Below are 21,885 nucleotides of genomic sequence, written 5' to 3' on the forward strand. Positions count from 1 at the left end.
GTGACACCGTGGGGGCTGCTGCATGGACTGCAGGGTAGTTCAGTTTTGTCCAGTGGTCGCCAACTCGGTGTCCCCCAGAGCAATGTCCCCAGAGGCCGGGAACAAGGGAACAGGGCCTTTGGGAAATGGGGCCTCAGTGCAGGAAGGGCCTTGAGGAGCCGTCCTGGGCTGGGTGAGCACCAGGTCCAGGGACCGACCCGGGGAGGGGGCGGGGAGCGGGAAGATCTTAGCCCACCAGGCTGGCCCCTGGGTACTGTCTGTGCCCCTCCCATCTCCTCACAGACCACCCACCGCACCCCTCCCCATCTTGGTACTAAATCCCAGTCCTTCCTGCTGCATTTTGGATCCAACTTCCTGCTTGTTACCAGAAATGGCGGTGGGTTCTTTCCTCAGCTAATTATAGATACAAAATGCCAAGAACTGGCTGCAGACAGAAAAGTTTATTTGCGAAGGGGCGCGGTGAGCAGGGCGGGGGGGGGGGGGATGGGAATCACCTCCCACAGGAGGCCAGGAGGTGGGGGCCTCCGGAACGCAGAGAAACACCAAAGGCTGGAGGAAGTGTCTTGGGATTTTTTTTGAAGATTTATTTTTATTGCAAAGTCAGATATACAGAGAGGAGGAGAGACAGGAAGATCTTCCATCTGATGATTCACTCCCCAAGTGAGCACAATGACTGGGGCTGAACCAATCTGAAGCCAGGAGCCAGGAGCCTCTTCCGGGTCTCCCATGAGGGTGCAGGGTCCCAAGGCTTTGGGCCGTCCTTGACTGCTTTCCCAGGCCACAGGCAGGAAGCAGGATGGGAAGTAGAGCTGTCGGGATTAGAACCTGCGCCCATATGGGATCCTGGTGCATTCAAAGTGAGGACTTCAGCTGCTAGGCTACAGTGCTGGGCCCAGGTGTTGGGTTTTAAGCATTCCCTGACCCATCCTTGTTGGGTGGGAACCTGCAGGTAAGATGTTCCCTATTGGTGGTCTCTTACTCAGTTAGGAGATGGGTGTGCACCTGGAGGCATGGCCAAGCGCTCAGCAGGCCTGGGTGGGCTCACTGCTCACGGCCTGGGAAGGCAGTAGCCGATGGCCCACGTGTTTGGGACCCTGCTTCCTTGTAACAGACCGGAAGAAGCTCCCAGCTCCTGGCTTTGGAGCTCAGTTCTGTTGCAACCAGTAGACAGATCTCTCTCTCTCAACAAATCCTGAAGTGCCAGCGGGGAGGCAGCCCCCAAGTCATCAGGAGTGACTTGGGGGCAGCAGTTCAGCCGCGACCTGCAGAGCCGCCCCCCTCCCGGCCCACACAGCTGCGCCTGGGTTCACTCCAGCTTCCCCAAGCCTCAGGCTTGGGGTGGGGGACGGCAGACGGTGGTCTTCACGTGGGAGACCTGCGGCAGGCACTTGCTTCTAGCCAGCCGCGAGGCCCCCTCCCTGCTCAGGCAAGCTGCGGGGCAGGGAGCGGCAGGTGGGATCTTCCCAATAAAATGAAATTAACCAGGAGAACGATGCTTTGAAATGCCCGCGTGTCCGGTTCTGTCCAGGGAGCCTCCCAAAGCCGGTGGGGGTTTTAATAGCAACACCCATTACTTCCCCTAAAGACGCTCAGGCCTGGGACTCATCAGGGACGGGCGAGTAACAGGCCCAGGAGACCCCGCCGCGGCGACCCTGCCACGGGCGGAGGAGGGTGCTGCGGCCGCTCCCATTCCGTCCTGCCCGCCAGCGATCCGCCCGCCGCCTCGGCTCCGATGCGCGGCCAGGGGCGCGGGGCACAGCGCGGGGCCCGCGCCGTCCTGCCCGGGGGCGCGCCCCGCGCCTCCCCGCGCCCCCGGGAGCCAGGCGCCGCGCGCTCCTCCGGGCTGCCATTGTCGGTCTCACAGGGGCTGCGGCTGCGCAGCTGAGCCTTCGCCGGCGGAGCTGCGGGCGGCACGGCGTGGGCAGCCTCCCCGGAACCCGGCCGAGGGCGCGGGAGCTGCGGGCGCGGTGCGCCGTGCGGGGGGCCTGGGCGTGCCCCGGCGCCCTCGGCCTCCCGCGCGCCTCCGCCCCGCTGGCCTCCCGGCTGCGCGCGCTCGCCTCTCCGCGGGCCCCGGACGCACGGCCCGCACGGCCACCGGGCGACGGCCGTTGCGGGCCGGGCCGGGCCTGAGGCCGAGTTGAGCCGCGGCAGCGCGCCGCCCGGCCGGCGCTCACCATGCGGCGGCTCCGGCGCCGGGCGCACCTGCTGCTGCTCTGCCCCTTTGCCAAGGGCTTGCAGGTAAGCCGGCGTCCGGCGCGCCCCAGCGCGTTCCCCTCCTCCCCGCTGCGCCCTGCGCCCCCGGTGCCCGAGCCCCTCGGCCCCTCCTCCGCCCGGCGCCCGCGCGTGCTCGCCCGGCCGTGCTGTCCCTCCGTGGCCGTGGCCGGGAGGCCCTCTCCCCGCCTGCCCGGGAGGGCGCTATCCGGGCCCCGCTTCGGAGCGCAGGGGGTTAAAGACGTCTGGCGGGGTGGGGGCGAGAGGAGGGAAGTGGACGCCCTTGGGGCTGCCAGCCGGCGCCCCTGCCCCCATCCTGGCCTAGAAGCCCCAGGAAGCCTTTTCTTGGAAATAACGTTTGATTTTTTGCTGTGGCGACCTGGGAGCAGAGAAGCGCCTCCCCCCATTGCACCCCGCGACCTTGGACAGCCCTGTGGAGCATTGGGGGGCTGGCCCCTGCTCTGTCTGGGTGAAGCTGGCGCCTGCTCTGGGGACAGCCTGGCCTGGGTGGCCCGGTGCAAATCGCTGGCCCCCACTCTTGGGTACAAGGTTCCTCGCGCCCCCAGATCGCAGGGAGGAGACAGGGGCCCGACCTGTCCACGCCCTCTCCCTCCACATGCAGGCTGTGCTAGAGCTAAGCCCCGAGGATCCTGCAGGGTCCTGGCCTCCCCCTGGGGCTTGGTCAGCCCATGCCTCCCTCTGGGAAAACCCAGGACTCTGTCCTGGCCCAGCCATGGGGGAGACGCCCAGAGTGGCCCACCCTGCTCTGTCCTCTGAGTGGGGCCCAGGAGTAGGGGTTGGCCCGATGCCCCCAGCCGTGGGAGCACTCACCACAGCCTGGGTCCTGGTGGGGCACGAGGTTCCGGCTGTCCCCAGAGCTCCCCTGTCCGCCCGCCAGCAGCCTCCTCTGGGAGTGCTCCCTGCTCCCCCCAGGAGGCTGCTGGGAACTGTGGAGGACTCTCACCTGGCTCCCCCCACCTGACCTGAGGGAGCAAGGAGAGACTCGCAGGCAGGGCGCCCTACCCCGGGGCTGGCTGGGAGGGCAGTGTGGGTCTGTCCAGCCTGCTGCCTGCGAGCCTGGTGTGAGGTCAGGGCTGACCGGGTTCTGCCCAAGCAGCGTTCCTGGGGGTCCCAGGAGGTGACGTGGCGGGTCCCTGGCTGTTAGTGTCTCCAAGAGGTCCGGTGCTGGCTGGGGGGCTTCCTTTGGGGCAGCTGGTCCTGGGGTGCTGGGCTGGGCTCTGAGGGAGCAGGGGCTGCCTGTGCCACCCCCTGGAGTATGGCACGTTCCCTACCCTCATGGCTCCCTCACTTCCCAGGGTGGAACTGGTCCCGTGACCCTCCCCGGCTGGGACGTGGTGGGAAGCACTGTGGTTCAGCTGCTGCTTGGGCGCCTGCGTCTCGTCTTGGTGTCCTGGCTCCTCCGCTTGCCACCCTGCGAGGCAGCAGAGCTGGGCCCCTGCGCCCACATGGGGACCCGGATGGAGCCCCTGTTCCCGGCTTTGGCCTGGCCCAGCCCTGGTTGCAGTGGGGACCCGGATGGAGCCCCTGTTCCCAGCTTTGGCCTGGCCTGCCCTGGTTGTGGTGGGGACCTGGATGGAGCCCCTGTTCCCAGCTTTGGCCTGGCCTGCCCTGGTTGTGGTGGGGACCCGGATGGATCCCCTGTTCCTGGCTTTGGCCTGGCCCGCCCTGGTTGTGGTGGGGACCCGGATGGAACCCCTGTTCCTGACTTTGGCCTGGCCCGCCCTGGTTGCGGTGGGGACTCGGATGGAACCCCTGTTCCCGGCTTTGGCCTGGCCCGCCCTGGTTGCGGTGGGGACCCGGATGGAGCCCCTGTTCCCGGCTTTGGCCTGGCCCGCCCTCGTTGCTGTGGGCATCTGGAGTGAAGCAGCTGGAAGATGCCCCTCTGTCTGTTCCTCTGGCTCTTGTATAAAAATGGAAAATGCATGGAGAACTGAGAGACCCCCACAGGGCCTGTCTCCAGGTTGGGGGGGTGGGCCTTCCCCTGACCACACACAGAAGCGAAAGTGCTGCCCAGCTAAGTGCAGGGAAGAGAGGGGGCCCCCAAGAGCACCCCCGTTTTGGAAATGATTTTCACCTTTCACCTCCCTCGGATGCTTGAGCTCTGGGAGGGGGCTGGCTGTGGGGAAGGCGAGGGTCACTGGGGGACTAGCTCCTCACACACCCCTTCCTTCAGGGGCGCCTCCCTGGCCTCAGGGTCAAGTACGCCTTCCTGCTGTGGCTGGGCATCTTCGTGGGCAGCTGGCTGCTGTACGGGCGCTACTCGGCTTACTCGGAGCTGTGTCGCGGCCACGTGTGCCAGGCGGTCATTGTGAGTGCAACCCCAGGACCCAGGGGTCGGGGCAGGGGGCCCAGGATCAGGGTGAGGACCCGGGGTGGCAGGGAGGACCCGGGATTGGGGACAGAGGACCTGGGGTCAGGGGCTGAGGCTGGTGGGGCAGGAGGCTGCAGTGCGAGGACAGCAGGGGGCGGCCTGCACACACGTGAGGCGGGGAGGACACAGCCATGGCTGCCCTCGGGCTCCCCTGGGATTGAAGTCCCCCAGCAGGTGAGGGCAGAAGGCGAGCGTGTACGCTCACTGATCTAGTGCATATTATGCACACGGGCCTCAGTGTCAGGGCACAGGTGCAGGGAGCAGGTGCGCAGGGAGCAGGTGCGCAGGGAGCAGGTGCGCAGGGAGCAGGTGCGCAGGGAGCAGGAGCACAGGAGCAGGTGTGCAGGGAGCAGGTGTGCAGGGAGCAGGAGCACAGGAGCAGGTGTGCAGGGAGCAGGTGTGCAGGGAGCAGGTGTGCAGGGAGCAGGTGTGCTGGGAGCAGGTATGCAGGGAGCAGGTGCGCAGGAGCAGATGTGCAGGGAGCAGATGTGCAGGGAGCAGATGTGCTGGGAGCAGGTATGCAGGGAGCAGGTGTGCACAGGGAGCAGGTATGCAGGGAGCAGGTGTGCACAGGGAGCAGGTATGCAGGGAGCAGGTGTGCACAGGGAGCAGGTGTGCTGGGAGCAGATGTGCAGGGAGCAGATGTGCTGGGAGCAGATGTGCAGGGAGCAGATGTGCTGGGAGCAGGTGCACAGGGAGCAGGTGTGCATGGCAGCAGAAGTCCTGTGAGAAGTGTGGACTTGGAGTCGTAGCAGTGTGTGGTGCAGGGTGAAGGCCAAGTTGGGGCTCCCGGGCCTGGGTGCCAGGGCCTGCTTTGGTCCCCTTCCTGATATGCAGGAAGCCCCGCCTCCACTTTCTCTCACTCCCCTCCTCCCATCCTCCAAGGCAGCTGCCCTGCTCCATGGTAACCGGCGGTGCACACCAGGAATTCACCCGTCTGCGCCCAGCCCGGGAGGGGCCACTCCCTCCAGCCTGACCCAGCTCCTCGGGTCCAGAGGCTGCCTGGGACCTGTGAGAGCTGGGCTGTGGCGGCACGCAGGGGCAGCGGCCACCCGAGCTGGCTAAAAGGGCCTCCCTACGCATCTGCCGAGGGGGCGACGGGCTGGCAGGACGGGCTGCATCACAGCAGTGAGTGGCACTTGGTGCCAGCCCTGTGCTGTGTCTTCGCACCTCAAGGAGACACCTTGAGGAAGGTCAGGGAGCCCTGGCCTGGGCCGCGCAGAGCACATGGCAGACCCTGCCCTCCAGCTTCAGCCTCCAGGGCTGGGCAGAGCCAGGACCAGGGCTGCTGGACGGAACACTGCTGCCTCCTGCTGGACACTCAAGAGGGACCCTCACGGCTGACTGTGGCCCAGGCAGCTGCAGGCCACACCCACACGGGGACAGGCCATGTCCACTCTGGGTCAGGTGCCAAGGCTTTCCCCACAGAGTTGGGCAGGGGGCAGCAGGGCACTTAAGTCCCCGGCCATGAGGGTGAAGAGTTGCGCTGAGGGCACGAGGGACACAGGATGCGGAGGGGAGCGGAACTGGCAGCGTGGGAAGGGCTCCTCACAGGGACACAGGTTGGAGTCCGGCTGCTCCGTGGCCCACCCTGCTGATGTGCCCGGGAAAGCAGACAGGGCGGCCAGGTGCCTGGGCCCCTGCAGCCACGGGGGAGGCCTGGGCGGAGCTCCTGGCGGCAGGCGGCCATTGGGGGAGTGGACCGGCAGAGGGAGGGTCTCTGCCTTCCAAAGCCAGCCCGGAAAAAGAAAAGGCTCAAGGGAAAGTGGAATGAAAACACAATGTTACATTTCTGATCAACATACTGAAAAATGTGGATTAAAAGGTTTGTACCAAATCACACCTGTGAACCCCGAGCCCAGGGTGCAGGGGCGAATGGGTGCGTAGTTCAGGCCTGGGGACCTCAGAGGGAGCAGACAGGGTGCTGGTGCAGGGGTGCCCACTCCGCAGCGGGGGCAGCGGCGTGACTGTGTGGGACCGCAGCCTGGGCGCTGCCTCTGGGTTTGGGGGTCCTGACGTGCCCTGCCTCCCCGCCCACGCCTGTCCCTGCAGTGTGACCAGTATCGCAAAGGCGTCATCTCGGGCTCCGTCTGCGAGGATCTGTGTGGGCTGGGCAGGGTGCAGTGGAGGGCCTGCCGCTCCTCGTCGCCCAGCCGGCAGGTGGGTCCCCCCGGGCAGGGCAGGGTGGGCAGGTCGGGCAGGCCGGGTGACCCCGGCGAGCACTCCTATGGCCTCGCCAGGTGTACAGCGGCCTCTGGCGGGACACGGAGGTGACCATCAAGTGTGCCATTGAGGAGGCCCAGGGGGACATGGCGCCCCGGCGGGAGCTGGCGCTCTTTGACAAGCCCACCCGGGGGACATCCATGAAGGAGTTCCGGGACATGACCCTCAGCTTCCTTAAGGTCAGCAGGCCGCCCCTGCCCCCTCCTGGACAGACACCTGCTGGTGGCCACCTGCCCACGGCCCCACCAGCCAGCCTGGCATAGCCAAGGCCCTGGGGCAGGGCAAGGGGTCGGGGAGCCTTGGGGCCAGTGGGGCTGGAGCTGGGATCACCCGCAGGACAGCCCCTGCCCCTCAGAGTGGCCCCCTGAGCCGTACCCCAGACCCAGCAATGAGCCCTCGGGTGGGGCGGGGTGTGGAGGGAGGGTTTGGGCCCCCGGCCTGGCACACGTCCCCCCATTGCTCTTCCTGTCCTGCTGTAGGCAAACTTGGGAGACCTACCGTCCCTGCCCACGCTGGTGGGCCAGGTCCTGGTCCTGGCCGACTTCAACAAGGACAGCCGCGTGTCCCTGGCCGAGGCCAAGTCCGTGTGGGCCCTGCTGCAGCGGCACGAGTTCCTGCTGCTGCTGTCGCTGCAGGGCAAGGAGCATGCGGCCCGGCTGCTGGGCCACTGTGGGGACCTGTACCTCACCGAGGGCGCCCCACGCGGCTCCTGGCACGGGGCGGCGCTGCTGCCACTGCTACCGCCCGCCCTGCAGCACTGGCTGGGACCAGCGTGGCCGTGGCGCGCCAAGGTGGCCATCGGCCTGCTGGAGTTCGTGGAGGAGCTCTTCCATGGCTCCTACGGGACCTTCTACATGTGTGAGACCACGCTGGCCAACGTGGGCTACACAACCACCTACGACTTCAAGATGGCCGACTTACAGCAGGTGGCCCCCGAGGTGGCTGTGCGCCGCTTCCTGCAGGGCCGGCGCTGTGAGGACAGTGCCGACTGCACCTACGGGCGCGACTGCAGGGCGCCCTGCGACCGGCTCATGCGGCAGTGCAAAGACGACCTGATCCAGCCGAACCTGGCCAAGGTGTGCGAGCTGCTGCGGGACTACCTGCTGCCCGGCGCGCCGGCCGAGCTGCGCGATGAGCTGGGCCGCCAGCTGCGCACCTGCACCACGCTCAGCGGGCTGGCCAGCCAGGTGGAGGCACACCACTCGCTCGTGCTCAGCCACCTCAAGACGCTGCTGTGGCGCACGATCTCCGACACCAACTACTCGTGACTGGTGTCAATAAAGTGCTTTTACGCACCAGTTGGGTCAGTCTGCTGCCTGACTCACATTCCCTGGGAGTGTCCCTCCCCCAGTCAGCACCGCAGGTGGCCCCCAGGGTACAGGGAAGACCCCTTTCATGATGCCCGAGCTGCCCATGGGGTGGGGGTCAAAGAGCAGCTTCCACCCAGGCTCCGCAACAGCACAGGACCCTTCCTGGGGGGCCTGGGAGGAGACAGCTCACAAGTCACATACCATCCACTATCATTTATTTATTTCAATTCTTTTTTCAAAAAAGATTTATTTTTATTGCAAAGTCAGATATACAGAGAGGAGAGAGAGAGAGGAAGATCTTCTGTCCATGATTCACTCCCCAAGTGAGCACAACAGCCGGTGCTGTGCCAATCCGAAGCCAGGAGCCAGGAGCCTCTTCTGGGTCTCCCACGTGGGTGCAGGGTCCCAAGGCTCTGGGCCGTCCTCAACTGCTTTTCCAGGCCACAAGCAGGGAGCTGGATGGGAAGTGGAGCTGCCGGGATTAGAACCGGCGCCCATATGGGATCCCGGGGCGTTCAAGGCGAGGACTGGTCGCTAGGCCATTTATTCCAGTTCTGCCACGCCTCGGTGACAGGCGGGCATCCGCCACAGCCCCACTGTGCACTGCTCCTTCAAGCAGCTGTGGCTGGGAGCTGGCAACCCCAGGGTCTCCTCAGGTGGGGGACCTGCAAAATGACCGAGATCGGTGCGCCGTTAGGCCGGGGGTGCTGTTCTGTAGAGCAGTGAGGGCCTTGTCCCCTGCAGCGGAATCACGGGTGTGATTACTGAAGCCTGGGGCTGTTCCAGTCAAGTCAGGGGGGTGGGGCTGAGGAATTCACATCTCAACAGCAAACGGGAGTCGACTTGAGGCTGTGGGCGCTCCCACGCCCCAGCCTGGAAGCTTCTAAACCAGGCCTACTGGGTGCCACACACACACACCCCAGGGCTGGCCTGGCTAGCCTCCCACCCCCACTGCCATGCTCCCACCTGCAGGGAGGACCTGGCAGGACCCGTGCGACCCCGCACGCGATGTGTCAGGCTGCAAGCCATTCTCGGCGCCCACGGGCCTGAGCACCGGGTGTAGGAACAGCCAGCTGCTCTCCGCCCCGCGGCTGCGCACAGCACAGCAGCCACTCCTGCGACGCTGCGGCCAGGGGCAGCTGCTCCCCTCCACCCAGCCCGCCCCGGGGCCCAGAGCCTCACCAGGGGCCGCGCACTCCTCCACTGGGCCTCCTGCCCTCCTGGGGTACACAAGTCAGGTGCTCACCCGAGGGGGCCGCCTAGGAGCGCGGACGGCACCGGATGCGCCAGGCGGCCGGCTTCCGCTTGGACACCTGCGTGGTCAGCATCAAGAGGATCAGGGTGGCCCCGCCGCCCCGCACCCAACACCACAGTGCAGACGCGGGGCTGCTGCTGTCCGCCTACTAATCATTCCGAAGCCCACGTGCCAGGGCGCGGAGCGTAGACGTAGCCGCACTGCTCTCTGCCACCTGCTGACACAGGTGCGGCACAGCAGCCGCACCTGCAACGCCTCGAGGGGCAGCGTCCCCAGCGCGGTCTGGGGCGCCAGGACCCCGCAAACCAGCCCAGCGAGCGCAGGGGTGCACCCCGGAACCCACTGACCCAGGCCAGCACCTCCCGGCCGCCCAACGTCCACTGCCTAGCCCGCACCCCTGGGAACCCGGCCCCGCAGGCGCCTCTTCACGCCGCGGTCCTCACCGGACTCCCATAGCGTCCCGGGGCCGCAGCGAAGGCGCCTGGCCGGGTCGGCGCGGCTGGAGAGAAGGCGCCCGCACGCCCAGCTCCGCCAGCCGCCATGGCCGTCCGAAAGGCTGGGCGCGGGCAGCGGCGCGCGCTTTATAGCGCGTACGGCGGCCGGCGAGGACCACGGCGCTCCGCCCCGAGCGTGCCGGCGTGGCGCACGCCTGGGTTGCTGCCGGAAGATCAGCGTCCACCTGCTGCCCCAGCAGCGGGGCTCTGGCTCTGCCCCCACCTGTCCCCCGACCCCGGTGGCTTTCACCCCAGGCCCCTCACGGAGCCCCAGATCCTCCTGGCCCTGCGGAGAGCCCCGGAGAGGATCTCCCAGGCGCCCCTGCCCTCCGTGGGCTAGGTCCTGCGTGGAGCAGCAGGGTCACGCTGGGGTCTGCACTGCCCAGGGGGACGAGCCCGGCCTGGAGGTGGACCTCAGCAATGGCTAGTCTGGGCACCGATGCCACCTGCCCGGTTGTACCCCAGGTGGGGCAGCCCAGCTTGAGGCCTGGCAGGCTGTGGCCTGAGCTCTGGAACAGAGGGCAGAGGGTGTGCAGAGACCGGCCATGCCTGTCCACTTTGCAGAGACACAGACAGACACACACACACATACACACACACACCACCGCCAGGGACCCAGCTACGACTGCGGAGTGCAGCTCTGGGCCTCTTAAAAAAAAAAATCTGCTGGGGGGGTGGGCGGTGCCAACTGGCTAATTTGCCATCTGATATGGGCGCTGGTTGCCTCTCAGCTGCTCCACTTCCGATCCAGCCCCCTGTTAATGTGCCCGGGAAAGCGGGGGAGGCTGGCCAAGTGCTTGGAGTCTGCACCCACGTGGGAGATCCGGGCTCATGACCAGCCCAGCTCTGGTTCTTCCCTGTGTGTGTGTCTGAAAGGTAGAGACAGGGACAAAGACAGGAAGCCTGCACCTCCTGTTGGGACGGGTGGGGGCAGAGCCAGGGCCCCTCCCACCTGCTGTTGTACTCCTGGGATGTCCAGGAGAGCCTGCTGCCTCCCAGGGTGGCTGTGTGCACGGCAGGGGCCTGGGGACCCGAGCCAAGGCCCACTCCCTCCTGGGCGTAGATGGGAGTGGAGCCAGGACCGGAAGCCAGCAGCTCAGGTGGGGCAAGGACTGCAGCCCCAGCCTGGCGGGCTCCTGCTGCTGAGGGCCCGGCCAGGGCTTGCACGGTTCTGGCTTCAGATCCAGGGCTGGAGCCGGCTGGGCGTGAGCCGCCGCTGCCCCAGCGACGGCTGGACAGGTGGTGATACCGTAGCTGGAAGAGCCAGGCTGGACTCTGTGTGTGACGCTGGAGTGAAATCCAGTGTTGGCTGGACCCCTGGGTGCTGGGGTCCGAGCAGTGGGTGTGGAGAGAACAGCTCCCCTGTTGGCAAGGCTGTGTGGAGCTCCCAGCTGTATGGCAAGTCCTGACGGACGTCTCTCCAACCACCTTGACCCAGTCTCACCCCCTTTGCACGGACACTCAGCCACCCCGCTAAGAATTCTATAATCCTTTGAGGCATTGTTTGCCCTGTGAGGTGGCTTTTGCCACTGATGTGAGCCTGGGAGTTCATGTTGCTGAAAATGTCCTGGTGAGTGGGCCTTTAACCGCATACAGGAGCACAGTTAAACCCGCGTCGATTCTGGACACCCTGTTGTGTGCCTACCCATTGCCCTGGGATCTGGCCCAGACATGCAGCATGCCTTCCGGGAAAACGCTTGGCGAGAATCCTACGACTAACGGAAGTGAGGGGAGTATGCGCGGAAACTGCTGTGGCAAAAAATATAGTCACTGTGACCCTAAAGGCTAGCCTGTCCTCGCAACAGAAAATGCATCTGTTTTAGCTGCTTTTATAATTTTTGGCCAGAGGAATTGCAGGGTGTTTTTATCAATATCATAGAGATATGTTTCTAATTATGCTCTGACTGTTTATGGGGTTGTAGAGCCTGCAGTTGTAGGGGATTTAATGTTTGAAACTTGTCTGGGCTCTTTAGGTCTTTCGCTCTTGATGAATTTCTCCCATTAAGTGATAGATAGACCGTAGGGACAGGAATGTAGTGGGAATGGACGGCTAATCAGTAGGTGACTGCATGAGCCTTGGCCTTGGAGGCCTGGCTGTCGCCCAGTGGCTCCTACGGAAGGAGGAGTGACGGCTTGCTTTGAAGACACTGATTCCAGTAACTTACAGGAGTATCTTTCCGAGCTCCTGGCTTGCCAGGCAGTAAAACAATAATCAATTGAACATCTGCATGCCGGCGTGGTCGTGAAGGCAGAGATAGAGCAATCAAACGTCTGTGCAGGGGCTGGCGGTGCATCTGAGGGCAGAGGGCACCGGGACAGCGGCCGTGTCTCTTCTTTTTGCCACCTCCACACACCCTTCCTGAGCTCCGAACTCGGCTGGAGCTGGCCTGCGGCACCTGGGGCTACTTCGGAGCTCGCCGTGCCGGCCCTGGGTAGGTGAGACTTGCCCTTGCCCTGAGCTCTCCTGGCCTGGGCCACTGGAGACGGATCTGGGGCGGGGCCTGTGTTCAGCGCTGCTGCCGGCGGCTGCAGCCTTTAGTGGTGGGGTCGCGCCCACTCTTGCCAGTGGCCAGTGGCAGGGCTGGAGCTAGCCCTGGTTCTGGCCTCGGGTAGCTGGTGGGAAGGGCACCTATACTGGCTTCTTTTTTAAAAACCTGCTGCTGAGGTGCCTGGTGGGGAAGGACCCCGTTTCTTGGTGAGGCTGCCGAGAGCAGCTCTGAGGTTGTCGGGTGCAAGGGTCGGCCCACGAGGCGACTTGCTCTGCACCTGAGGTAGCTCTGGAGAATGTTCTAGAACCGCCTCCACCTTCAGTAGTGAGGTAGGAGGTGGGTTCCAAAAGCCACTGCCTGTGGTACTGGGACTGGCACACACTCTCAGGCAGGCCTAGCTGGCAGTGAACCTGGCATGGGTGCTGCCTCCAGGAGGCCCCCACTCTGCACCCACTGTAAGACCCTTAGGCTCAGTTGGGACCTCCTGGGGGTCCAAGTCCCTTAGCTGGACACACAGGGCCAGGGCTGGATGTTGGCCACCAGCAGGTTGAAGCTGGCAGTGCCTGGGTGGACAGCAATGCTCAGGTAATTGTCCAGGCAGGTCCCAGAGGGTACTGGGGCTAGGTGAGGGTATCTGCTGATCCTCCGTGCCCCTGAGGAGTGGGCACGGTAGACACGCAGGTCCCCGAGGGGAGGCCCCTACTGGGGGGGTCCCTAAGACTCCCCGCTGCAGCCACTGGGGAGCAGGGTTTGGTCTGAGGACCTAGGCTGTGTCCCCCAGAAGACCAGCCTGCGTCCCCCGCTTGTCAGAAGCCAGCTGGGCTGGACCCAGCGCACAGGGCAGTGGCTGTGCACAGGGGCGGGGCGTCTCCTCAAATCCCCTGGTCAGAGTGTAGGCTGGGCCTGCTGCTGATGTGGACCCCACAGATCCCTGACCACCCTGGGGCAACGGCGGCCTGGGTGGTCGCTAGGCTTCCTGGGTGGCCCGTCTCCTGTTGGGAGTGAACTCTGTAACTGACTTTCACATCCAGTAGTCTGCTAAAACAAAACAAAACAAAACAAAAAAGTGAATTTCACACTAAAACCAGGAGTGTGTGTGGGCGATGCGAGGGGTGGCGGTTCGGCTGTGTCTCTGCACAGCTGCACTGGGCGACGCTGGACTCACAGGTGGCCAGGCCACGCTGCCTGCGGGATTCCCAAATTCCTGAACCCTTTCCAGCCGCCCCCTCCTACACGGAAAGTTTTCTTGTCCTGTTGAAGTCGGGGGCTCTTACGTCTGACAAAACACAGATGCCTCATGGGTGCCCTTCAACTTCCTGACACATAGGTGAGGTTGTGATCTAGGGGTGACCTCAGCCATCTCTTTCCGAGTGAGAAGGGGGTCCTGGTGCCTGCCCCCCTTGCTCGCACCCAGCTGAAGGGCAGGCCCGTCTCCCCCAGGGCACACTGCGCTGTCCCAGGACCAGGGTGCCATCCCAGGGTGCTGGCATGCACCAGGGAGCGCTGGAGGCTGCCCGGCACTGAGTCCCCGGCTTCCTTGAGACGATGGCCACGTTGAACTGCATGATGACTGATGCAGAGTGGCAGACGGTGAGGAGGGGAAGGTCAGAGCCGCCTGAACCCCGGGAGCTGCAGGGCCTCCAAGGTGGGGGGCGGACGACGGGCAGGCGTGGCCCAGGGCTCTTAGCTGGGGGCATGTGAGGGGGCAGCCCAGATCTGCAGCAGCTGCTCGGTCACCAACACAGCCCTACCTGCTGCCTGTGCCCCGCAGGGAGGCCCTCCCGGCCACCCCCTTCCCGGACCCTGCTCCGACAGTGCCCCGGCCTGGTCTATGCGCCCATTCCCAGCCAGCACTGGCCCCGAGGGCTCCACCCAGGACACAGCCTCCGACATTTGTTTTCAGGAGGCCGGGGGGAGGGCATGGTCTCTCCTGGCAGGAAAGATTTTGCATGGGGTCACGACCCAGCTTGTGGGTCTGCAGCGTCCTGCACCAGCAGGTCCCAGTGGGGCTTCACTTCCCACCCCTTCTCACCCAGCAACCTTTGTCACCCCAAACACTGAGGGCCTTGACCCACCAGGCATGCCTTGCTCCAGCCTCACTGTGATGGCAGTGGCCAGGTTGGCCCCTGGGCTGCAAGCGGGGCAGTGGCCACAGTACCTGCACGAGGGGTACTGAGTCCCCACCAGTGAGGGCCCCCAGGGGCTGTCCCACCTGGCACCGGCTGGAGCCCCTGCAGGCCTCAGCCATGCCTTGGCCCATGCCCGGCCCTGGGGCCTGCTGTCACAGGTGAACACCAACTCTCTCTGTCTGATTCTAGGTTTTATTTCTGCTGGCATGCGCACCTGCCCTGCACACCAGCCATGCTCCCACCAGGAGCCAGCTGGCCAGGGGTTCCCTCTGCTAGGCCCAGGAAAGCAGCATGGGGTAGTCCCTCCTTGGAGCCCTGCATCTTCCGGGCAAGCCCAGGGAGGACACAGCTGACAGGCCCTGTGTCTGGTCTGGGTACCCGGCACGGCCGCGTCCTCAGCAACAGGCAGCCAACGCCAGAGGAAGGGTGGGGACACAGGGCTGGGCGGCTCAGGGAGGAGTGGCGGCCGTCGCAGGCCCGGAAGGCAGGCCGGCGGCGCCCAGGCCCTGCAGCCGGTACAAGGCCTCCATCTGCCTGCGCTTCTCCTTGGCGCGGGTGATGGTGGTGCGGAAAAGCCTGCAGAAGAGCTGCACGGCCGGGGGCGAGTCGTCGTTGCCGGGCACGGGGTAGGTGATGAGGCACGGGTTACAGTTGGTGTCCACGATGCCCACCGTGGGGATGTTCATCTTGGCGGCGTCCCGCACGGCCACGTGGGGCTCGAACACGTTGTTGAGCGTGTGCAGGAAGACGATGAGGTCCGGCAGGCGCACCCCGGGGCCCAGGAGGAGGTCGGCGTTGGTCAGCAGCCCGCCCTTGAAGTAGCGGGTGTGGGCGTACTCGCCGCAGGCCTGTGCCGTGTTCTCGATCAGGTGGGAGAACTGCCGGTGGCGGCTCACCAGCAAGATGATGCCCCCGCGGTAGGCCACGTGGGCGGTGAAGTTGAGGGCCAGCTGCAGGTGCACGGCCGTCTGCTCCAGGTCGATGATGTCCTGGTCCAGGCGGTTCCCGAAGATGAAGGGCTCCATAAACCTGTGAGACCCGGGGCCGAGCTCGGGCTGTGTGAACCTGAGTGAGCCAGTGGGAGCCCGTGGAAAAACTCGGCATCCGTGAGCCCGTCCCGAGCTCGTGGGAGCCCGTGTGGGTCCCGGGCTGAGCTCGGATGGCAGCCCTGGCTGTGCCAGGGTGGGACACAGACACACAGCTCACACACAGACTCACATGGGTCAGGTTGAGGGGACACGCCCCAGCTCTCGGCCTGGCGAGGTTGTCACTCCCCCCTCCTCTCCTGACAGCTCACCGAGCCACAGCCGTCCCCATTTCTCCCCGCGTCCAAGCCACCCACCTCCGTTCTCCGTGCCCTGCACGGCTGCCCCAGCCCCCTCCAATGGGGGTTCTGGGTAGAACCCAGGTACCACCTAGGCTGGCCAAGACCCCAGCACCCCCACCCCCCGTGCCCCATGGAGCACCACTGCCTGCTCCCAGCTGTTTGGAGGCGCCGTGTGGGGGTGGCCCCCTCCTCCAATCCCACCCTGGAGCCCAGCTCCACAGGGGCAGGGCCAAGCTCACACCAACACGGCTGCCCAGGCAGGAGGGTCTTGCCAAGCCCCTGCCCAGGGAATGCCCCTACCTGTGCCGGCAGCCGGCCTTATGTCCCAGGTGCACGCGGGCCTCGAAAAGGCTGCGCACGGAAAACAGCTCCTTGACATTGAAGAAGTCGGAGTGCTTCAGCGGCTCCTTCAGGATCCTGTCGGTGACATCTAGGGCAGGGAGGGGACGCTGGTCTCTTCCTGGCCAGCCACAGCCCGGGGAGCCAGACACTGCCTGGGACCCCAGCCACGGCTTGGAGATCCCAGCCACTGCCCAGGAACCCAGTCACTGTCCGGGGACCCCAGCCATTGCCCGGAACCCCAGCCACTGCCCGGGGAGTCAGCCACAGCCCGGGACCCCAACCACAGCCCGGGGAGTCAGCCACGGCCCGGGGACCCCAGCCACAGCCCGGGACCCCAACCACGGCCCGGGGACCCCAGCCACAGCCCGGGGAGTCAGCCACTGCCCGGGACCCCAGCCACGGCCCAGGAACCCAGCCACTGCCTGGGGCCGCCCACCCAGGGCCCAAGGGTCTCGTGCCAAGGCCTGGATCTGGAAGCTGCAGGGCCCCTTCTGGGGTCAGAGCCTGCCGGGTCACCTGGCACACCCTCGGCGGGGGTCCAGGCCGGCGTCAGTGGCCAAGGGCCACCACTGCCCCTCGAGGCGGGCGCCCTCCACCTACGCGCCCCCGGGCCTCACCGCCGTCGTCCTCGCGCTCGCGGACCACCGGGGCTGCGGTGCTGCCCAGTGTCCTGCAGCCGGGCCAGCGCGGCCGGGGCCAGGCACCTGCGGGAGCAAGGACACGCGTGACTGCGCCCGGCCCCCTCCCGGGCCTCGAACACCCCTCACCCGCGCGCAGCAGGCGACCCAGCGTGAGCAGGGAAGGCGCCATGGCCGGGCGAGGCGGCGACTGCGCCTGCGCGCTCGGGCCGCAGCGCCCTCTGTCGGCGCGGAGGAGCGCGTGAAGGGCCGTCGCTTAGCAACGGGCCGCGTCCTGCGCTGGGAGCCGCCATGTCCGAGCAGGAGGCCCCTGCGTGCAGCGACCCTGCGGAGCCCCAGGCCCCGGCGGCGCCCGAGAGGACCGGCGACTACTACTGTGTGAGCGAGCGCCTGCCGCTGAGGTTCCGCCACCCGGAATGGTTCCGGGGCTACGGGTGAGGGCGAGGCGGGGTGGGGTGCTGCAGGCTAGGGCTCTGCCAGCACCCAGGGGGCACCTGCTGTGTGTGTGTGTGTGTGTGTGGAGTCGGGATGTGGCAGGTGTGTGTGAAGGGTGGGGAGGCAGGTGTGTGTGTGTGTGAATGTGAGTGTGTGAGGGGTCGGGATGTGGCAGGTGTGTGTGTGTGTGAGTGTGGGGGGGTCGGGATGTGGCAGGTGTATGTGTGTGTGAGTGTGTGTGTGGGGGGTCGGGATGTGGCAGGTGTGTGTGTGAGTGTGTGTGTGTGTGAGGAGTCGGGATGTGGCAGGTGTGTGTGTGTGTGAGTGTGTGAGGGGTCGGGATGTGGCAGGTGTGTGTGTGTGTGTGAGTGTGTGGGGGGGGTCGGGATGTGGCAGGTGTGTGTGTGTGTGAGGGGTCGGGATGTGGCAGGTGTGTGTGTGTGTGAGGGGTCGGGATGTGGCAGGTGTGTGTGTGTGTGAGGGGTCGGGATGTGGCAGGTGTGGGCATCTGCTCGAGTCCCTCATGCCCTCCACCTGGTGGGAGAGCCCCGGATGGAGCTCCTGGCTCCTGGCTTGGCGCTGGCCCAGCCCTGGCCGTGTGTATGTCTGGGGCGAGCCAGTGGATGGGGCGATGTCTCTGGCTGTGGACGTCGCTGGCTGCTCCGTCCTGAGCCCTGAGCAGAGGACACGTGTGTCTTCCTGCCCCCCCAGGGGCCGGCAGGCTGTCTCTTTGTACAGGACCAGCAACCAGACGTATGGGAGCCGGGCACCCTCTGTGCATGAGATGCCGGTGAGTGGGGGCCGGGGCTGGAAGAGTAGGCACCTGGGGGAGGTGTCCCCAGCTCACCGTCACCAAAAAAGGGTGGCCCCGCCAGGAAACTAGGCAGGTAGAGCTGAGGGTGTGTGCACATGGGTTTACTTAGTTGCCAGCAGGAAGCCAGGCATGTGGTGGCTTGGGTGCAGGGGCCAGAAGGCCTGGTGCCCCCTCCTGCCCAGTGGGGAACAGCCTGGCATGTTCATGCCACCTGCTCTGCTGTGAGAGTCCATGCCCTCCTGCGGCCAGCCTTTGGGACCATCTGGTGACTGGGCGTGGACATGGTGTACTGGTGCGAGTGGCCACACTCATGCGAGAAGTCGGTTTCTCTGGAAGCTTCCTACAGCCTCCTCCAGCCACTGTCCCAGGACCAAGGGACCGAGGGTTTTCCCAGGTCCAACGCCAGCCTGGGTAGAGGAGGTGTCTTTTGTGAAGTGTGCCTGGTGCCCACAGCGGGTTTCACCCGCACGGGTGCCATCTGTTGGCCACCAGACTGTTGTCCAGGCTTTCGCTGTCCTGTGGCTGGGCTGTTGGCAGGACTCCCACTGGGCCATCGGCTGGGTGCCCACCTCCCTGTGGCTGGGCTGTCGGCTGGGCTCCCGCTGGGCCATCGGCTGGGTGCCCACCTCCCTGTGGCCGGGCTGTCGGCTGGGCTCCCGCTTCCTGTAGCTGTTGTGCCCAGAGTTTGAGATCCCCAGAAATCCCCAGGAGTCTGAAGTTGATCCGAGTGCACAAGGATGGTTTATTCAAGCTCGGCACATCCGAGCCTGGGTTCTTGGTTGAGAGCTGGCTGGCCGACCAGCCGGCCGGGACCAACACCCCTTACCAGAGTGTGGCCCCAAACAGCACATTTATAGGGTTTTTATAGGGGCAGTCCACAATAGCCCGCAAGGTGAGGGGAAATACCACACATTCCCTGCCTATCTTGGCTGGACAGCCCACGCCTCCAGCAACTCAGGGAAGCACCTGCTTAATTACTTGGAGCCACCTGTGAGATAGCTAGACTTAGGTGGGCCTTGACTTGTGGGAATCGGGGGCCCATCAGTGCTGAAGGTCACGTGGGCCGCTGAAGGTCATGTAGGCCGTCTGGCCTGCAGGTTCACACAGGCTCACACTGGCTCACACAGGTTCACACAGTAGCGATGAGCCGTGAACAAATGGTTGGGATTTTGGTACTGAGGTTCCGCATAGCTGGGTCATCGGCTGGCCCTGTGGCCGCCTGCTCTCTCCTGGAGCCTGCTCTGCGCCTCTGGAACCAGGGTGGACGCTGACGTCAAGGGGGAGCTGGGGCAGCTGACCTCTGTGCGTCCTGGGCACCTGCCACCTTTGCAGGCACTGTTCTCGCTGCTGCTGTCCCCGGGGGCACCTGCTCGGGTGCACTTGCCAGAGCCCGTAGCGTGCCCAGCAGTGGGTGCGAGCCGGGGCATCCTGCGGGTAAAGAGGTGTGCGGACGCAGTGCCGCAGGACCTGTGCTCGGGGACGTCACTGAATGTCCTGCTTATCTTAAACTTCTCGCAGAGCGAAGTCTGTTCCCTCCGTGCCTGCCCCCTGCACAGGTGGTCTGGATGCCCATCCTCTGGCCAGACGCACAGGTCACTCGAGGTGACCTGGTGGTGCTATGGTATTGGGGTGTGCCAGGGGGCCTGCCTGCCTGCATGAAAGACCCCTTCCACCCCTGCCAGGGCCCTGTGCTTTGCCACTTCAGCAGGGATCCCTGCCCCCTTGGCTGGCGGGGGGCGGGCACAGGAAAGGACAGACAGCTGCCGGGCTGGCGGGGGGCAGACAGGGACAGACAGCTGCCGGGCTGGCGGGGGGCAGACAGGGACAGACAGACAGCTGCCGGGCTGGCGGGGGGCAGACAGGGACAGACAGACAGCTGCCGGGCTGGCGGGGGGCAGACAGGGACAGACAGACAGCTGCCGGGCTGGCGGGGGGCAGACAGGGACAGACAGCTGCCGGGCTGGCGGGGGGCAGACAGGGACAGACAGACAGCTGTCGGGCTGGTGGGGGGCAGACAGGGACAGACAGACAGCTGCCGGGCTGGCGGAGGGCAGACAGGGACAGACAGACAGCTGCCGGGCTGGCAGGGGGCGGGCACGGGGACAGACAGACAGCTGCCGGGCTGGTGGAGGGCAGACAGGGACAGACAGACAGCTGCCGGGCTGGTGGGGGGCGGGCACGGGGGCACAGGGACAGACAGACAGCTGCTGGGCTGGCAGGGAGCGGGCACGGGGACAGACAGCTGCCGGCTGGCAGGGAGCGGGCACAGGGACAGACAGACAGCTGCCGGGCTGGCGGGGGGCGGGCACAGGGACAGACAGACAGCTGCCGGGCTGGCAGGGGGCGGGCACAGGGACAGACAGACAGCTGCCGGGCTGGCGGGGGGCGGGCACAGGGACAGACAGACAGCTGCCGGGCTGGTGGGGGGCGGGCACAGGGACAGACAGCTGCCGGGCTGGCGGGGGGGGGGCACGGGGACAGACAGCTGCCGGGCTGGCGGGGGGCAGGCACAGGGACAGACAGCTGCCGGGCTGGCGGGACAGACAGCTGCTGTTGCTATGATTTGCAGTCTTCAGAAGGGAAAAGTAGAAGTTCCAACCCCTCAGGATCACCCCCCAGGTTGACACCCCCCCCCCAACCCACCCAGGTTAACCCCCCAGGGCGACCACCCCCGCGAGCCCCCAGGGCGATCCCCCAGGGTGATGTGGTTGGCATAGGAGACCTGTTGCTGCAGGTAGGGGTCTGGGTCCTCGTGCACTGTGCACCAGGGAGCAGGGCGGCTGGGTGACCACAGCCGGCACATGGGTCAGGTGCTGGGTTATCGAGTCGCCGCCCTTCCTATAGAGTCTGAACCCTTCTCCCCGAAGCACCCCCAGGTCCTCCCAGAGTTTCCTTCCACGTCGCTAACTCAGCATCCCTCATCTTGTTCCAGAAAGTGTTTTATCCACACTCGAGTAAGTTTTCGAAAGAATTTGCGGTGGGTGGAATGTTCCAGAGCAACGCCTTGAATGTCTGCTTGGACAAGAGCCTGGTGACCGGTGTTGACAACTGCATTACCCCCTGCGACCGGCTCAACTTCCACCCCAGTTACAACCCCAGCAGGCCGTCCATCTGTGACTGAGGGGTTGGCAGCCCAGTCCCTGACCCCATCTTGCCCGCTCTGGGGGATTCTTCTCACCGCTTTGCCCTTGGGCATCCTAGCCTGGCACCCCCTTTGCGAGGCTTCACTGAGGTCTGTGGTCATTGGAAATGGGGGTCATCCGAGTGGGGTCGCCGAGGTGTGCAGGGAGACATGCTAGCAGCTCGTGTCTGCATTAAACGTGTTGCCACACCCTGGCTCGGCTGGGCTCTGTGACCACAGGGCAGGGTCCTGGCATGCTGGGCTGTGGGCAGAACCGTGGGTATCCATGCCCCACCCCCAGCTGCACCCTGCCACCTGTCCACACACACACACACACACAGGGAGGGAGGGTGGCAACCCCTTCCAGCCATGTGCAGGGGGTGGGACTGTGTGCCTGATCCCAGAAGAGCCCAGGCAGGGCGGTGGGTCAGAGGCACAGAGAGGGAGCTGGTGGGGGCACCCTGGGGCCAAGCAGTGGCTAGCGGGGTGACGTGCATAGGGGTCTCTGTGCTTACCGTAAAACTGCTGAAACACAGCTGGCGGGTCAGGAAGTGCTTGCGTATTTCTGGGGTGGATTTTATTTTTAAAGATTTATTTAACTATTTGAAAGGCGAAGTTACATGTAGAGAGGACTTCCCTCAAGAGGCTGGGGCTAGAATCAGCAGCTCCATCCGGGTCTCCCGCGGGCCGCAGGGGCTCCAGCAC

General features: G+C 65.3%; 3 protein-coding genes and 2 non-coding genes across 5 annotated transcripts; 2 read left to right on the forward strand and 3 right to left on the reverse strand.

The window, feature by feature from the left end:
* The first annotated feature begins 2,172 nt into the window (after positions 1 to 2,172).
* On the forward strand, positions 2,173 to 8,094 carry DIPK1B (divergent protein kinase domain 1B). The gene is made up of 5 exons (XM_058672541.1): positions 2,173 to 2,238; positions 4,406 to 4,540; positions 6,656 to 6,763; positions 6,844 to 7,005; positions 7,306 to 8,094. Exons 1-5 carry the CDS (start codon positions 2,176 to 2,178, stop codon positions 8,092 to 8,094), a joined length of 1,257 nt encoding a protein of 418 aa, XP_058528524.1. The 5' UTR covers positions 2,173 to 2,175.
* A 1,051-nt stretch (positions 8,095 to 9,145) lies between these two features.
* On the reverse strand, positions 9,146 to 9,276 carry LOC118760770 (small nucleolar RNA SNORA17). The gene has a single exon (XR_004996979.1). It is a non-coding gene; the product is annotated as a small nucleolar RNA SNORA17 (small nucleolar RNA).
* A 251-nt stretch (positions 9,277 to 9,527) lies between these two features.
* LOC118760769 (small nucleolar RNA SNORA17) lies at positions 9,528 to 9,659 on the reverse strand. The gene has a single exon (XR_004996978.2). It is a non-coding gene; the product is annotated as a small nucleolar RNA SNORA17 (small nucleolar RNA).
* Positions 9,660 to 14,806: 5,147 nt separating this feature from the next.
* On the reverse strand, positions 14,807 to 17,014 carry MRPS2 (mitochondrial ribosomal protein S2). Its single transcript, XM_012929308.2, has 4 exons — positions 16,940 to 17,014; positions 16,790 to 16,876; positions 16,131 to 16,260; positions 14,807 to 15,532 (listed from the first exon to the last, which is right to left on the reverse strand). The coding sequence occupies exons 1-4, from the start codon at positions 16,980 to 16,982 to the stop codon at positions 14,953 to 14,955; spliced, it is 840 nt and encodes a 279-aa protein (XP_012784762.2). The 5' UTR covers positions 16,983 to 17,014; the 3' UTR covers positions 14,807 to 14,952.
* A 39-nt stretch (positions 17,015 to 17,053) lies between these two features.
* PIERCE1 (piercer of microtubule wall 1) lies at positions 17,054 to 21,395 on the forward strand. The gene is made up of 3 exons (XM_058672382.1): positions 17,054 to 17,244; positions 17,957 to 18,035; positions 20,992 to 21,395. Exons 1-3 carry the CDS (start codon positions 17,102 to 17,104, stop codon positions 21,178 to 21,180), a joined length of 411 nt encoding a protein of 136 aa, XP_058528365.1. The 5' UTR covers positions 17,054 to 17,101; the 3' UTR covers positions 21,181 to 21,395.
* Positions 21,396 to 21,885: the final 490 nt, after the last annotated feature.

The sequence above is a fragment of the Ochotona princeps genome, chromosome 14 (assembly GCF_030435755.1).
Source record: "Ochotona princeps isolate mOchPri1 chromosome 14, mOchPri1.hap1, whole genome shotgun sequence".
In the NCBI taxonomy this organism is placed as follows: Eukaryota; Metazoa; Chordata; class Mammalia; order Lagomorpha; family Ochotonidae; genus Ochotona; species Ochotona princeps.

Bases quoted from the DNA above. Each gene is read 5' to 3' on its own strand.
- DIPK1B (XM_058672541.1), top strand. From the start codon at position 2,176: ATGCGGCGGCTCCGGCGCCGGGCGCACCTGCTGCTGCTCTGCCCCTTT. The intron at 2,239-4,405 runs GTAAGCCGGCGT...CCCTTCCTTCAG, and splicing joins CCTTTGCCAAGGGCTTGCAG to GGGCGCCTCCCTGGCCTCAG. The intron at 6,764-6,843 runs GTGGGTCCCCCC...TGGCCTCGCCAG, and splicing joins CCTCGTCGCCCAGCCGGCAG to GTGTACAGCGGCCTCTGGCG.
- MRPS2 (XM_012929308.2), bottom strand. From the start codon at position 16,982: ATGGCGCCTTCCCTGCTCACGCTGGGTCGCCTGCTGCGCGCGG. The intron at 16,877-16,939 runs GTGAGGGGTGTT...TTGCTCCCGCAG, and splicing joins GGGTCGCCTGCTGCGCGCGG to GTGCCTGGCCCCGGCCGCGC. The intron at 15,533-16,130 runs GTAGGGGCATTC...CGGGTCTCACAG, and splicing joins AAGGCCGGCTGCCGGCACAG to GTTTATGGAGCCCTTCATCT.
- PIERCE1 (XM_058672382.1), top strand. From the start codon at position 17,102: ATGTCCGAGCAGGAGGCCCCTGCGTGCAGCGACCCTGCGGAGCCCCAG. The intron at 17,245-17,956 runs GTGAGGGCGAGG...CTGCCCCCCCAG, and splicing joins GAATGGTTCCGGGGCTACGG to GGGCCGGCAGGCTGTCTCTT. The intron at 18,036-20,991 runs GTGAGTGGGGGC...ATCTTGTTCCAG, and splicing joins CCTCTGTGCATGAGATGCCG to AAAGTGTTTTATCCACACTC.